This window comes from Podarcis bocagei (assembly GCF_964188305.1).
Source record: "Podarcis bocagei genome assembly, chromosome: 4".
NCBI classification, from domain to species: Eukaryota; Metazoa; Chordata; class Lepidosauria; order Squamata; family Lacertidae; genus Podarcis; species Podarcis bocagei.
Window position 1 is genome coordinate 96,411,604 of NC_138128.1, and position 17,275 is coordinate 96,428,878.

The 17,275-nt window shown below is 44.4% G+C and overlaps 1 protein-coding gene across 1 annotated transcript in view; it reads right to left on the minus strand.

Annotated features, from left to right (window-relative positions):
- VWF (von Willebrand factor) overlaps nucleotides 1–17,275 on the minus strand; it is a 175,286-nt gene that overhangs the window by 108,323 nt on the left and 49,688 nt on the right. The window contains exons 20-27 of the mRNA XM_081191447.1: nucleotides 16,839–16,977; nucleotides 15,959–16,099; nucleotides 10,224–10,373; nucleotides 8,082–8,222; nucleotides 6,664–6,783; nucleotides 3,542–3,698; nucleotides 2,474–2,638; nucleotides 1,781–1,916 (exon numbers count right to left, since the gene is read on the minus strand). Of these exons, the coding sequence (XP_081047573.1) occupies nucleotides 1,781–1,916; nucleotides 2,474–2,638; nucleotides 3,542–3,698; nucleotides 6,664–6,783; nucleotides 8,082–8,222; nucleotides 10,224–10,373; nucleotides 15,959–16,099; nucleotides 16,839–16,977 (1,149 nt within the window). The remainder of the gene's footprint in view (nucleotides 1–1,780; nucleotides 1,917–2,473; nucleotides 2,639–3,541; nucleotides 3,699–6,663; nucleotides 6,784–8,081; nucleotides 8,223–10,223; nucleotides 10,374–15,958; nucleotides 16,100–16,838; nucleotides 16,978–17,275) is intronic.

A 17,275-nucleotide genomic window follows, 5' to 3' on the forward strand; every position in this document is an offset into this window, starting at 1 on the left:
TCTGCACCAACAGAATTACAATATGCGAGTTGAATAAAAGTCAAGCGTATTGGGTTGTCACAAATCCCTACTGCAGTGTGGCCTTAACTGGAAGTGGCCTTCATTCTCACTCTTCTGGTCATGACTCTCCCACTTACGTACTAGGGCCATCAAACTACAGAACTGGTTATGAAAACATTCATACCCACCAACATTTCAATATATCTCAAGCATGTTTTCCCCCTTGTTCTCGGCATCTTCAAAGAGTTTGTTTCTTCCAGTTGTTAAAAAAGCAGATCTTGAAACAGTGTCAGAAGAGCGAGCACAAGAAGAGTGAGCAGACTAAGTTAAGAACGATGGTTTCTATCTTCATGGAACAATATGCCACGTGTACCTTCTTGAATTTCAGGGGGCTGGACTAGGTGACCCGCAGGACCCCTTCCGATTCTACAATTCCACAAGTCTATGATTCTAGAACCTAGCCAAGGTAACATTAAAGAATTCTGCATGATTGTTTAATGTTATCTTAATGCTTATGTACCATGTTCCACCAAAATATAAGCACAATACTGATATGAAGGGTGATGGGAATGCATCTTCTTAATTCTGATGCAACCAGGACAATGCAATACAATACAATCAAGAGAATTAAGCGTCCCTGAAACACTTTTTCTACCAGGAGATGTGGTTACGGTGTGGTCTGGGTTGCCACAGCATATAAAGTCTCCCGCTTGAGGCTTCCAGTTGCTGGAAGCAACAGAGATCTATCGCTCCTGATTCTAGTTCCCTAGCTGTGCTGCACCTTGCCTGAATTTCCTGTGATGTGACCTCACACTACTGCCTGACCTTGCCTCTGTATCACGTCAAACCTAGACTGATTCTCCATTCATGATCTTAGTTTCTATATTGGGCTGCTCTGCACCCATGTCCTAGTTGGTAGTGTTTTGGTAAGAGGCTTTAACCAGCTGGGCCCCTACACCCCAACCCCTGAGGACACCCACTGGAATGTGATGCTTTTGCCTTTGTCTTGCCTCATTCTGAGTGTGACAAGGACTGAGTTGAGGCTTCGGAAGTTCTGAAACAATAGCAGCGCACAATCCACTGACATCATTGGAGATGACGTAATGCGGTTGTGGCTAAGAATTATTGGAATGAGTACACTGATTTACAGAACTATTGCAATTTATTGTTTTAATCCTGGTGTAAATATTTGGTGGATGACATTCTACAAGCTTCCAATTTTCTTTGGATATTTGCTATAAAAATGCTTTCCTATTGTTTGTACAGGTGGCGTAGGCATCTAAATTAGGTGACAGCTACGTGCAGTGATGTATCCCTGGTGAGGCAAATGTACATAACATTCCAAAATTGTGTGGAGGAAGAAGTCGCAGTGTGTTGCCATGCACGTTAAATCATTAGCAGGAAAACTGTGGTATAGGATTCTAGGCGAGCAATTTCTCTCAAACGATATAGTGTTTAAAATGATCCGATTTTACAGCACTGATAACCAAGGTCTGCATTTCCTCCCTGAATTCAAAGGGCAATCATCATTCAGAAAGGGGGCTTTAGGCATCAAATCAACCCTCAGATATGTAACGTAAATGCAATATAAGGAATGATTCTGCAACCAGAACCTGGTTTTTACTTGCAGGGTGTCCTTCCTCCACAACAGAAAACTTTTCCGGAGTCTTGACTAAATACTTGTGCCTTCATGCAAAATCAAGACTGAAATTCACTGCTCTGGGTTATTGGCATGCATACATTCATGCTCCCCATGCTCAGAAAAACACATCTGTTTTACCAGGATCGGCAGAGCTCCGCATCTTCAGTGTTCAACACAATCTTCTTCCCGTGGGGAATCCGGAGATTGTCTAATTCACACACCGGGCATTCTTCAAGATCAACACAAGATTCTGACAGCTCATCAAGTATTTTCCCTGTTTCACAACAATTTTAGAAGTTGGGCTTTCAAAAGAAACAGTAAGCAACAATCTACCCTTGAACTTCCCAAGCACCAATGATAAGGATGGGATCCAACATCTGCTTTCTGAAGGAATCATGTTACCCACAGGTGGTCCAGTTGAACAACTCAGCCAATCCCATCTCTACCTGCTCTGGGGACCATAGGAGCCAACTCCTAGGGGCCAAGGTCCCTTTGCCTCCCCCAATAAAATATTTGAGCCCCCCCAGTTTACATGCATTGCTATTCACATGGTGAGTGTGTGTGTGTGCAGTGTTTTGTGATTGATTATGTGAGGTGGGGCTTACCTGCCCCACCCTCAATATTTTATTCCAGTTGGCACCCCTGCTGTGGACAGTAAGGAAGGAAGTCAAGATCATCTGCGTGACTCCTCCTGCCGATGAGAGGGGCAATCCCAAAGAATCTCCAAACCAATCCCCACCTTTCCCTACCAGAAATTGATAACAAAATTTATTTTCACTTTTGATCGCAGAAGCTAAGCTAGTACGTCCACACCAAAAGGACCATGCTTGCCTGTTGGACAATGCACATGACATCCTTCGACACACTTCACAGGGCAGACCACTGGATCCAAGTGCTGGCATGTCTTTGGGCAGGCAGGGCCACAGCTGTTGTATCGCCATTCACACAGGTATCCTCCTCCTCCTCCTTCCTTGTTCATGTCTTCACAACTTTGTGCTACCAAATATGAAGAAAAAACAACAAGAGCTGGATGCTTGTGCTATGAAGTAACAACGAGACTTCACATCTTATAGTGCTTCTGAGTATTCAGTATACTTTGCACGATCCCGTTTATAACAAGCCTGCAATGTGTCAGCACCGGTTATGACCATATTGCAGATGGACGTTATGAGTTCATGGAAGAAGTGAGATTCAAACTGGAAACTTCACTTCACACTACTATAGATTCCATCTAGGGGTGGACTCAGTGACCTTGATCTGGTTTGTTTCTATGCCACGGGTTCAGCCTGACTATATATTTAGGAAATTCTAAAAAATCCACACAAATTCAGTACTTTAAAATACAACAACAACAGAAAGTGGACAAAAGGCTGTCTTTCATGCTTTCACTTTCTTTTTACACATATTACTACCTAGCTGAATGCAAAAATTCCACTGAGTTCCATCCATAGTCATGCCCTAGTCATCCATAGTCATGCCCAGAGTGGCTTTGCCACTCTGGTATATGCATGAGATCTCAGCACAAACCAAAACATTGCAGTTGCCTCAATTCTGCAGAACCATTTCTTGGTTTTGTTTTTTGATAGATTTCCCATTAACAGCAACAAACAGAGACTTGGATTAAATGAAACCGACCTACTCTCTCCTATGCCAATGCAAGCACCGCATATTGAGGTCACATCCACACTGCACAGTTTAACAGTCCTGGCTTCTCCCAAGGAATCCTGGGAAGTGTGGTGTGTTTGCCACAGAGCACCCTGCCTGCACCCCTAACAAACTCCAGTTCCCATGATTCTTTATCCCATGACAGTTAGCATAGTATGATAGTGCTTTTAATGTGCACATCGCTCATGCCGTGATTATCCATTCCGCACCCCCCTACAACTCTCCAGCACTTACGGCATAGAGTAGGAGACCTCCAGTGAACCACAACCCCTTTCTGTGCACAGGCATGGGCGTAGGCAGCCAGGACGTCACAGAAGCAAGCACAATCCCCAATGGATTCACAAGCACAGGTGTCATACAGGCAGATATCCACATATGGCTCAGGGTCCACCTACAAAGAAAGTCATATGGGTTAAATGTGCTAGTAGCTTTCCATTGTATGGAATAACCAGGGATTATTCTCTCTCTCTCTCTCTCTCTCTCTCTCTCACACACACACACACAGAGAGAGAGAGAGAGAGAGAGCACTTCTCTCCAATTCAGACTCTAAACTTGTCTGTGTAATAGGATTTAAGTCATGTTAATAATGAAAGGATAGAGCTATAAAGGGTTCTGGTCCAGAGCTTCAATTGTCTTGAAACAGGAAGCTTGTAGAACTGATCAAGACTCCCAAAATGGGAGGGAGCTTTCTTGAGGAGAGTGACAGGCGCAGGAAGGAAAAGGACAGTAAAGGGCTGGAGCTCAAAGATGGTTGCAAGCTCCAAACCTGAGTGCTTTATTGCAACATAGAAGGGAGAGGAGGTTTCTATAGAGTGGGGAAGAGAAGATGTGTCCTTTCCCCGCCCCAAACCCACTGCAATATATATATATATATATATATATATATATATATATATATATATATATATATATGCTTTCGTAGATTTTCACGGGTACAGGAATGTAGGTTTTGGTGTCTTCGGGTGTCTTCCCGTGTAAGAGTTGGGGTGTCTAGGCGACGTTTCGACGAGGTCTCACTCGTCATCTTCAGGCTGGTGCTTTCGGCTTCTTGTTACTGGAACAGAGCAGGATCTCAGTGTTTGAGTTCCTATAAATACTGTTGAGGGGGTGTGGTGTATAGCCTCCAACGTTCTAGGCAGAGAGGAAGTTCCCAGGTTAGTGTGTCTTTTCTTCTTTTGTTCATTAATTACTTGAGGGATATCTTGAGTGATTTCTTGAGTGATATTCTGAGTACCACTTAGGAGGGTCATTAGGTGTGGATTAGTTGCTAAAGCTTTCGTGTCTTGACCTCTTGACCTTGTGAAGAGTTTTTTTTCTGAGAAGATGGCTGTACTGCACTTAGTGAGACCTCGTCGGCGACGTTTCGACGAGGTCTCACTAAGTGCAGTACAGCCATCTTCTCAGAAAAAAAACTCTTCACAAGGTCAAGAGGTCAAGACACGAAAGCTTTAGCAACTAATCCACACCTAATGACCCTCCTAAGTGGTACTCAGAATATCACTCAAGAAATCACTCAAGATATCCCTCAAGTAATTAATGAACAAAAGAAGAAAAGACACACTAACCTGGGAACTTCCTCTCTGCCTAGAACGTTGGAGGCTATACACCACACCCCCTCAACAGTATTTATAGGAACTCAAACACTGAGATCCTGCTCTGTTCCAGTAACAAGAAGCCGAAAGCACCAGCCTGAAGATGACGAGTGAGACCTCGTCGAAACGTCGCCTAGACACCCCAACTCTTACACGGGAAGACACCCGAAGACACCAAAACCTATATATATATATATATATATATACACACACACACACACACACACACACACACACACACACACAGTATATCCTTCCCCTTATACTGAGGGAAGGACCTATTTTTCTTGTTTATGTTGCTTGTTTCACAAAACCCTCAAAACTTCAGCCACTTTGGAAGCCAGAGCTGGTATGTGGTCTTTCCCTGTTAAGCTTCCTTGCAGAGTGGAGGGCCTCAGTGGGGGCTGCGAAGGGCTTTTAACAGCTGGACGGGGTGTCTGTACAGAAGGGTGTAGCCTTTGTTCGCCTAGAACCAGGTGGCACCTTCTCAGGTGGCAGCAGACCCACCCCGCCCAATGGGGTGCATGCTGCCAATCTCGGCATTCCCATAAGCAGAGGGAGAGTTGAGTGAGTAGGGGTGCCAAGATGGCAGGAGGGGCGGGAAAACTTGTTGGGACGTCTTTGTCACTTCTTGCCCTGCTGCTGAATTCTCAAAGCATGACTTCTGAGAGCTGTGTCTGCTTCCAAACCTGTATCACTGCTTGCCTGACAGGATACTGCTTCCTTTCTCACAAGCAAGAGCTTCTGTCTCTCTGTGTGTTAGGTGGGAGCCTGAACAGCCATTCCCTGTTATCAAGATGGCCAAACTCAACCATATAGGTAAAGGGACCCCTGACCATTAGGTCTAGTCGTGACCGACTCTGGGGTTGCAGCGCTCATCTCACTTTATTGGCCAAGGGAGCCGGTGTACAGCTTCCGGCTCATGTGGCCAGCATGACTAAGCCGCTTCTGGCGAACCAGAGCAGCGCACGGAAACACCGTTTACCTTCCTGCCAGAGCGGTACCTATTTATTTACTTGCACTTTGTGCTTTCGAACTGCTAGGTTGGCAGGAGCAGGGGCCAAGCAACGGGAGCTCACCCCATTGCAGGGATTCGAACTGCCGACCTTCTGATCAGCAAATCCTAGGCTCTGTGGTTTAACCCACAGCGCCACCCGCGTCCCATATACAGGCCCTTATTTGGTATCAAAAATGATGGTCAACACTGATTATCCGATAACCCTCAGCAGCAACTCGTTTCTTTCCTGTATTGAGGAATTATTCTTATTTGCTTGTTCTTTGCAACAACATGTTTCTTCTATTTCTTCATAAAATATTGGAAACTTACCTTTCCATAAGTTCAAGGCAGCTTTAATCATCTCAAAATTAAAACAAAGCAAACAAAGTAAACTGAGTGGCCTCCACCTTACTTTCTATGATTATTTGTCCAAACTCCATTTTCTGGGTGTTCCTGAGTCTGATAATGGGAATTGAGCTAGACTGGGAGCAAAGTGCCTTGGACAATGGAGGGAAGAAAGGAGAATTCAACTCTCCTCTCCTACATCCACACACACAAAAAACACATCCTCATGATCTGCGAATGCAGCAGAACACGACTAAGCATACAATGTTGTCATGGGCACCATGTCTAGTTTAGCCCTTGGATCCCACAGCCAATAGGAAGAAGGATTACGGGGGGGGGGGGGGTGCTGCTGATGCTAAATATTTGTCTGGGTAATGAAGCCGGCAAAAGAGGGAATGAGAACTGGATAATGAGCTTCTTACCAATTTTTTACACTCTTTGAAGGTGTTGCCGTTCAGGACGTTGCAAGACGTTTCCACCATCACTTGCTTCACCACATTGCCATTGCACAATGAAGATGCCAAGCTCTGTCCTTGAGAAAGCTTAACAAAGGGAAACGATATTGACATGTTGTTATTACTATTCCATATGTGGCTACTTAACATTCATCTGCTTATTTATTTAGCCTATATGTAGCAACAACAGTGATTATCCAATCTAGGAAGTCACCACTGGATCCCAATAAACAGACAGGGACAGATCTTAATATTCAATATTTCATTTCTTTATGAAAATGGCAAGCTGAGCAGTTTATGGTTGGGCACCTGGAAGTAGCTGTGCAGTTCTTGCACCCTGTTCCATATTCACAATCTTAACAAGTGTACATGCAAAAAGGAAAATGGGTAAGTTAAGAAGCACATTTGAAACCCGTGATAGCAGAATCAGCTATAAATAAAAAGGTAAAGGACCCCTGACAAATAAGTCCAGTCACAAACGACACTGGGGTTGCGACGCTCATCTCGCTTTACTGGCCGAGGGAGCCGGCGTTTGTCCGCAGACAGTTTTTCCAGGTCATGTGGCCAGCATGATTAAGTTGTTCTGGTGAAACCAGAGCAGCACACAGAAACACCGTTTACCTTCCCGCTGGAGCGGTACCTATTTATCTACTTGCACTTTGATGTGCTTTCGAACTGCTAGGTTGGCAGGAGCTGGGACCGAGCAATGGGAGCTCACTCTGTCATGGGGATTTGAACCGCCGACCTTCCGATCGGCAAGCCCAAGGCTCAGTGGTTTACACCACAGCGCCATAGGGACCTCCAAATATAGATAACAAACTGGAAACCATGAAAAGCCAGCTTCTCAGCATCTGGCCATACACTATTAGTTTTTAATTTCATATGAAGCCTTAGAAGACTTCATGTTTGAATTAATTGTGGGATGTATCTTAATTTATTGATCACTTGTTTCTATTCATATGATGTTAGCCGCTCTGAGCCCAGCTTTGGCCGGCGAGGGCAGGATATAAATAAAAATTATTATTATTATTAATAATATTTTTTTTACCAGACTCACAATCATGACTGCTTTAGCTTAATCTCCAACAATAAAATCATGGTTGATGCAAACTTCAAGGCAAACGCATCACAACCATCAACATGTACTTATTTTGTCTTCAGAATTATTTATTATTCTTTGATTGGATTCTTTGTTGAAAGGTGTTTGGGAGGCTTAGACAATTCTCCAAGTCATACCCATGAGGCAAGGATCAGGGCCACACACAAATCCTAGAACATTAAGCACATCCATACCATTCACTAGACCTAGCTATCTGGAGATTTAAAAAGTGGAAGTGTGGACAAGTGATTCTGCCCCCTTCCCATTCTGTTCACACCAGCAATACCTTTGTGACATCAGCACACTGTGAATTAACTTTCCATGAATTCCCAAAGTCACTTGGATCCACTTCAAGCTGGTTTTTGCTGCTGGTCAAGTCATTGTTTTGGATACCATCAAAATTGCCACACAGACCACATACTTTATCCTTGAAAATAAACAAATAACAATAACATACATTTGTTTAATTAAAATGATTTTTGCACTCATATATTATTATTATTATTATTATTATTATTATTATTATTATTATTATTATTATTATTATTATTTACTAAATGTCTATAGCGTCCTTCATCCAAGGATCACAGGGGAGTTTAGAATATAAAAACATAAAAAGGATATCATAATAACAAACAAAAACAGTAACACTCCATCACCACCATTCAAAGGGCCATAGATTGTTAAATTAGATTCCTAATTAGTTTACTTAGGAAGGTTTTTGCCTTGTACCTAAAGATATGTAACGAAGGTGCCAGACGGGCCTCTCTGGAGAGAGCATTGCACAATGGGGAGTCACCTGAGAAAAAGCCCGTTCTCGTGTTGCCACCCCCAGGTGTCTCATGGAAGAGGCATGCGTAGAAGGGCCTCAGATGATAATTACTGGGTCTGAGTTGGTTCATACTGGGAGAAGCTGAGGTCAGAGAGCTCTGAGAACAACCAAAAATATATTTGCTCCAGCAGGCTTTCCAATAAGTGGTCCTCTACCACAAATGTCTACTTTGAATGGTTTTTCATTTTGCTTTCAGTTCATTTGCTCTTTTTGTGATTTCAGCTGTTATTAATTATCTTTAATGTACACTGCCTCGACACAGTTGTTTAGAAGGTGCTTAATAAATTGATGGTGGTGATGATTAGGTCCAAGGAGTTCATGGCAGTGTGGAGGTGAAATGTAATTCACCCCATGTTTTCTTATCTTCAGAACAAGGCTGGTTAGGCTGAGAGGGAGGGACTGGCCCAAGATCATGGCTGAGGTGGGCTTTGAACCTCAGTTTCCTCAGTGCTGAGTTACCAAATAGGCAGAGAAGGCAGATTTGTGGGGCCCTGCGACAACAAATCAAAATAATATTGATTTAATCTTGAAAGAAAATTACAACCAAGCTGTCTTAGTTCAATGTTATCCCACTAGAAGAAGAAGAAGAAGAGTTTGGATTTGATATCCCGCCTTTCACTCCCCTTCAGGAGTCTCAAAGCGGCTAACAATCTCCTTTCCCTTCCTCCCCCACAACAAACACTCTGTGAGGTGAGTGGGGCTGAGAGACTTCAAAGAAGTGTGACTGGCCCAAGGTCACCCAGCAGCTGCATGTGGAGGAGCGGAGACGCGAACCCAGTTACCCAGATTACGTGACTACTGCTCTTAACCACTACACCACACTGGCTCTCTAGGAGATAATCTGCGATCCCACCCACCCACCCCGCATATTTTGACTGCCCAGGGTCCTCCAAAGGGTTTAATCCAGTTCTTCGTCTCCCCAGATCAAACCCAACACTATAGCAACTACCCCATTGGATCTCATATGCAATTAAGAAAGGATGCAATTCAACTAGGTTTTACTGAGAGGAGATCCATTGAAATCATTGAACATGATTAAGTTAGGTCCATTCAGGGACGTCTTAAGCATATTCGGCGCCATGGTGCAAAGCTCTCTCTGGCGCCCCCCCCCCCTCACCCCTGTTTCCCAGAGTTGTTGACCTTTTTTTGGGGAGGGCTGCATGGCGGAGGCAGGCAAGGGCAGCGAGCTGATGCTGGGAGGCCTCTGCCTCTTCCCTGGCGCCCTCCAGAACTTGGCGCCCTGTGCCACTAGCCTCTATGGGTAAGATGCCCCGGGTCCATTAATTTCAGTGGGTCTGCTCTGAGCTGGGCTGAATAATGCTCTCTATCCTGTGTTCTGTCAGATGCAGCAAGAGTTTTCCTCCATCAGTTCCTGATGGTGCCTTGCCCTGCCTCCATCGCTCTCTGCCTTTCTCCTGTCCAAATGGTGTCAGTTGATTGGGAAAATGTATACCCAGAAGCATTCTGTTCTGGGAATGCTGTACATTTGATTGCTCTGTACTGTTTATGCCACCTTGTGGACCTCAGTGAGAAAACGCAGAGTGGCTGGCATAAACACACACACACTTATTTCGAAATAAACCAGAGTGGACTTACTTTATAGTTCTCTTTCAGAATAACCGTAAGGCCCATGTCTCGATCCCAAGTGAGAGCAATTCCTCCACCACCCAGCAACAAGATGTAGTAACGCCCAGACTTCAAGACTTCAAAGTTGACTTCTTCTCTAGGAGGTGTCAAGATGTTTACCTTCATCAGAAAGATATATATAGAAACTTCAGCAATGGAGCTATAGGTTACTTCCATACACAATCCCAGGAGCACCATCAGTGACTGGCACTTGCGTTCAACGCTGTGGGCTTGTGGGGAATCCTGCCCTCTCCACAGGACCCAAAAACGCTGGTGCCAGCTCAGCCTAGGTCTCTTACATGCGTTTTGCTTTCCCACTTCCCTAAGTGGTAAGACATTACAGGGGACAGCCTTTATAGAATCAGTTGTGAGAAGAGTGTACAGGACATTTCTGGGGTCTTGCAATAACTATTTATCAAGTATAGTTGAAGTTTTCTTCAGGTTTATTGCACACTGCCCTAAAATCCTTGGATGAAGGGCAGTTTAGAAATATTTTAAATAAAATAAGTTTGAATTTGTTTCACTGTTGGCTAAAGGGAGTAGCAAAGTTTACTAGCATTGAGGTTTATTTTTTTTTAAAAAAAATATTTATTAAAGATTTTAAACATTAAGTTCACATATAACACCCTCACCCAAATACAACACACAAAAAGCAACAGAAAAAAACAACAAAGGTAACATATAATAACAAACACATCAGAAAATCAAATGTCCAACATCCATCTTTTCTTAAGCTTTTGGACTTCCTCACATCTCCCATTTCTGCGTTCCCAATTATAGAATTATAAACAGCAATTTATCACCTTATTTCAACACTTATTTTGTAGTTTTCAAATATTATGTCCCCGACTTTAAGCATTGTTATCAAATAATTAAATACTTAATTTAGACATAATGTTATTCCAAAGTTTATCTTATTTCTCAGATCTTACTTATTCTCATGTTTCTTTCAACTAAGTTGCTGGTGCCTTTTTATTTTAGTCCTGCATCTTTCTTAACACTCATACAGTTTACAATGTTTTTGTAAATAGTCCTTGAACTTTTTCCAGTCCTCTTCCACTGCCTCTTCTCCCAGGTCTCGGATTCTGCCAGTCATTTCTTACTAACATTGAGGTTTAAAGATGTGCAACAAGCACACAGGAAGGAGGAGCATAAACACAGCTTTAGTTCAGCTCTGCAATAGCCTAGAAGCTCTTAGTAACTCTTTCCATCAAGCAGATTGAAGATACTTTCCCCCTCTTCTGCTTCAGAAATATCCTGTTAGACCGAACTCAGCCAAGAATCCAGTCATTATCTACTTCCATAGTGCCCATCATCAAGTGTCACACCATGCAAAAATTTGTTCTACACTGCAACCTACGGAGGTTTACTCAGAGGTAAGTAGGTATAAGATTGCAGATTCATGCAACTTTTCATGGCTCCTGTTGAATCGCTCATCCAACTATCCCAGAAGAATAGGAAAATTTATGTTGGATCTATTTCTGGCTGACCAATGTTCTTGGTGCAGATGCACAGCAGCAGCCTGGGTGAACAGAGCAAGGTTGGTTCAGTGCAGAAATTGGCCACTCATCTTCACTAGCCAGATGCCTCTGAGGAGCCTTCAGAAAGAGCTCAGTGGAGACAGTTATTTCCTTCTTATCTCAGGTAACACTCAGGTGTAAAGCTGATAGGTGTCTATAGACTTCTCCATGAATTTGTGATGTGCTTTTGAATTTTTTAAAAATCAAAGTTAATGGGCATCACGACATCCACGAATGATGAGTTCCATGTGTTAACTGCACGAAGAAATACTTTCTGATTTCTTGCATAAACCTGTTGCCTGTCACTTGACTGGCTGGTTTTGAGAGGGAAACGTCTGTAAATTTTACTCATAGTTTTATGAATCTCTATTCTCTCTCTCTCTCTCTCTCTCTCTCTCTCTCTCTCTCTCTCTCTCACACACACACACACACACACACACACACACAGTGTTCCCCCTCCATGTGCCTAACTGGTAAATCTCTGTTCATTAACTTTAAAAGAGGATAAGGAAGAGGCTTGAAGGTGTTAGCCGCCCTGAGCCTGGGATATAAATAAATAAATATTATTATTATTATTATTATTATTATTATTATTATTATTATTATTATTTAACTCCTGAAGATGGCACAGCTCCTCTCTGTCACTTAAAGGCAGAGGCAGAGGAACAGAGTTATCCAGGCCAGCAAGCTGCTAGTTTATGTGTTTTAAAATATTGTTCCCTTTGTTGGTGTAAATTCATTTGAGCTTTTTTAAAAGCCGAATTGTTTGTGTCTTCGAATAAACAGAAGTGCTTTTCCCCCCCCTGTGCAACTTAAAAATGAAATCTTTGAATGGAAAAAAAAATGGTGGCAACCATTCTTTGTATGTTCAAACCCCCAAAACAAAGAAGCATTGTGTGCCTTCAGATTTCGCTGCAAAAAAATGTTTGCAAAGCTCTAGTATTCCAGGGATAATACAGCACTTTCGGAAGTTTAGGTAATGGTAATTCTATAACACACTGGAGATCTGTGAAGGATGAATGCAGCGACATTCCTGGCTGTTACAATGCCCAAGACAAACAGCTGAACTCTGCCCTCTGGAAGGGGGCTCAGTCTTTTGTTCTTCCTTTTTCTGTGTGAGGGGAAATGCAAAGTGGGGTGGACCCTCTGATTTCCTTTGCATAACATGCGGTTGAAAGGAGGGAAGAGCAACAGGGCCATCTACAGAATTATTGTTTTTCCTGGTCAACCCAAGATTTGCTTTTAACAGAGGGCTAAATATCTGAAGTCTCTTGCCTCCTGGATCTTGCTTTCTCTTGAAAGGTATGCCTTTTTTCCATCAGTCTTTTCTCCTCACCCCTGAATTTGTTGGGAAAGAATCTGGTGACTATTTTGGCCAGATCTGTCCTATAGTTCTCGGCTTTGGGAAGTGTGAGATAGAACTGGAGCCCCTTCAAGGAAGCACCAGTACAGTCGTACCTTGGATTCCAACAACCTTGCGAGTCAAACATTTTGGCTCCTGAACACCACAAACCCAGAAGTGAGTGTTCTGGTTTGCAAACGTTCTTTGGAACCCGAGCGTCCAACGGGGCTTACGGGGCTTCTGATTGGCTTCAGGAGCTTCCTGCAGCCAATCAGAGACTGTACTTCTGAACGTTTTGGAAGTCAAACAGATTCCGTTTGACTTCCAAGGCACAACTGTTGTTCTTTAGTCGTTTTGTTGTGTCCAACTCTTTATGACCCCATGGACCAGAGCACGCCAGGCACTCCTGTCTTCCACTGCCTCCCGCAGTTTGGTCAGACTCATGCTGGTAGCTTCGAGAACACTGTCCAACCATCTCGTCCTCTGCTGTCCCCTTCTCCTTGTGCCCTCCATCTTTCCCAACATCAGGGTCTTTTCCAGGGAGTCTTCTCTTCTCATGAGGTGGCCAAAATATTGGAGCCTCAGCTTCACGATCTGTCCTTCCAGTGAGCACTCAGGGCTGATTTCCTTCAGAATGGAGAGGTTTGATCTTCTTGCAGTCCATGGGACTCTCAAGAGTCTCCTCCAGCACCAGAATTCAAAAGCATCAATTCTTCGGCTATCAGCCTTCTTTATGGTCCAGCTTTCACTTCCATACATCACTACTGGGAAAACCATAGCTTTTACGATATGAACCTTTGTTGGCAAGGTGATGTCTCTGCTTTTTAAGATGCTGTCTAGGTTTGTCATTGCTTTCCTCCCAAGAAGCAGGCGTCTTTTAATTTCGCGGCTGCTGTCACCATCTGCAGTGATCATGGAGCCCAAGAAAGTAAAATCTCTCACTGCCTCCATTTCTTCCCCTTCTATTTTCCAGGAGGTGATGGGCCCAGTGGCCATGATCTTCGTTTTTTTGATATTGCTATTTTAAATGCAAGGAAGAAGGAAGCACTTTCCTGGATATGTAACAATCTAGCCTCCCATAACTATCCTCTCTTGTCATATTCAAGGTTTCCAGACTGCTGTATTGCAGTAGATACCGTATTTTTCGCCCTATAGGACGCACTTTTTCCCCTCCAAAAATGAAGGGGAAATCTGGGTGCGTCCTATGGGGCAAATGCAGGCTTTCGCTGAAGCTTGGAGAGCGAGAGGGGTCGGTGCGCACCGACCCCTCTTGCTCTCCAGGCTTCAGGAAGACATCCGCAGCCTAGGCAGCCCTGCGGGAGGTCCTGCAGGGCTGTCTAGGCTGCGGATAGCAGCCTGCCGCCCGGCGCGAGAAGCGCCCTGAAGCAGAGCGCCCCTCGCGCCGGGCAGACATCAGCCAGCCCCATAAGCTTGGGGGACAGCAGGGAGGCGCAGCGCCGCCATCCCGCTGTTCCCCAACCTGGTTCGGTTTCCCCGACCTGGTTTTTTTTGGGGGGAAATATAGGAAAAACTTTTTTCCTTTACTTCCCCCCAAAAAAACTAGGTGCGTGTTATGGGGCGGAGCGTCCTATGGGACGAAAAATACGGTACTTTTTAAAGGAGTGCCAGCAGTTAGAGTTTTCTTCTGCCATGAAATCTGAATTTACTTTCTGAATAACAAAAGATAGTGGGGCTCAAGTGTGTCTTAACAACAGGAACTGCTCTTTGGAAATGATTACTGCCACCACAACTGGTTAACACGGATTATCTTGGTGGGTGGGAGAGCAGGGCGGAATTTTTGACGTATTTAAGGCACCCACGAGCACAAACACAGAAAACAAGTTCTTGGGCTAATATGCAGGAGCCCTGCTTCAAAGGAAACCTTACAGAGCCCAGATTCTCTCTTAGTAAACCTAAATTGGTTGCTCTCACCATCCACCAAGGGCTTCATCCAGACTCCCGCTTGTCTTGCCACTCCAAACCCCCCCCCCCCGGAAGCCAGATCTTTAGCGCTGAATCGGCGCATGGATCAATTGAGTTTTCCCCAGAATGGTGTTTGCTCTGATTCAGTGCTAAAGAGCAGGTTTTCCATGGGGCAAATGGAAAACCGCTCAGACCCATGCTTTCTAAGCATGGGAGAAGCAGAAGTGTGAACAAGCCCAGAAATTCCTGCCCCACTGCAAAGTCAGCAATATTGAATGCCTTGCTTTTAAATATGACACCACTGAGATCATAGTAAAGTGAAAGGGACCCCTGACCATTAGGTCCAGTGGTGGCCGACTCTGGGGTTGCGGCACTCATCTCGCTTTACTGGCCGAGGGAGCCGGCATACAGCTTCCGGGTCATGTGGCCAGCATGACTAAGCTGCTTCTGGTGAAACCAGAGCAGTGCACGGAAACGCTGTTTACCTTCCCGCCAGAGCAGTACTTATTTATCTACTTGCACTTTGACGTGCTTCTGAACTGCTAGGTTGGCAGGAGGAGGGACCGAGCAACGGGAGCTCACCCCGTTGCAGGGATTCGAACCGCTGTCCTTCTGATCGGCAAGTCCTAGGCTCTGTGGTTTAACCCACAGAGCCACCCGCATCCCACTAAAGTTTGCTGACCCCCCTGTTCTAGTTCAACCCCCTGCAATGCAGGTATAGGCAGCTGTCCCTTACGGGGATCAAACCTGCAACCTTGGCGTTATCACCACCACACTCTAACCAACTGAGCTATCCAGGCTGGTCATAGAGTAGCATATTAATTAAGTCAAAAGTTCTTGGTCCAGACTTTTTAGAAAAGCATCATAAGGCTAGCTCCTCCACAATGGGATTGAAGGAAAGATAAGAGGCTCATACTTACATCTCCGTTGTACAGCTCAATCACTCCACTGTCAAAGAGAATGCTAATCCTTTTAGTGCATGTCTCTCCTGTGAAGCTACATCCCTCATTGGCAATGAGTACTCGGAAGGTTCCAGAATCATCACTACCATCGCAGTAATCCTTTAAGAAAGGGAAGCGGCATTGACGACAGATGTTTTGAACATGCACACAGATTAAAGGTGTATTCCCCTTTTCTGACTTTCGCCGGCGTGTGGAATGTCAGTATGTCCCCCATGGGGGGGAGATAGTCGCAACCAATGCCTAAGCAACCACTCACATTTTTGTATTTTAATAAAGTTGTGGCCTAAATTATGCCAAAAACCTTAAACAAAAATTTCTGTGTGATGTGTGAGTTATTATCTGCCCGGAGGCTGAGGTCCAGCGCCGAGGGCCTTCTGGCGGTTCCCTCATTGCGAGAAGCAAAGCTACAGGGAACCAGGCAGAGGGCCTTCTCGGTAGTGGCGCCCGCCCTGTGGAACGCCCTCCCATCAGATGTCAAAGAGATAAACAACTACCTGACATTCAGAAGACATCTTAAGGCTTTAGGGAAGTTTTTAATGTGTGACATTTTAGTGTATTTTTGGTTTCTATGGAAGCCGCCCAGAGTGGCTGGGGAAACGCAGCCAGATGGGCAGGGTACAAATAATAAAAAATAATAATAATAATAATAATTATTATTATTATTATTATTATTATTATTATTATTAGGGTGGCCCTGGGGACCTCGACACGCAAAAATTCTGAAGAATGTTGAAGGAAGCCAAAAGAGTGTCCATAGGTTTCGATGGTAGTTTTCCATATCTCTAACCCATAGCCTTCACCCTCATCTCCAAGAACTGCATTCTACCCCCACTCTTACCTGAACTAGCACATACTGACAGTTCCCTGGAAACCTGTATTTCAGTCCATCAAAGGTCAAGTAATGAGATGTGCCAATGACTGAGCAGGTACCGTCACAGACATTTTCTGTGCATTCCCACTTCCGAGCCCGACAGACACTGCAGAGGGCAAAAGACCAGCAGCTGTTATTGTCAGTGTTGATTAATAAAAGTCTGCTTTATAATTTGGTACATGGACAAAGGACAGTCTGTGTCTTGCAGGAAGCATGCAAAAATCATGTCACTTACAAAACCTTGAGGGGACGCGGGTGGCGCTGTGGGTAAAAGCCTCAGCGCCTAGGGCTTGCCGATCGAAAGGTCGGCGGTTCGAATCCCCGTGGCGGGGTGCGCTCCCGCTGCTCGGTCCCAGCGCCTGCCAACCTAGCAGTTCGAAAGCACCCCTGGGTGCAAGTAGATA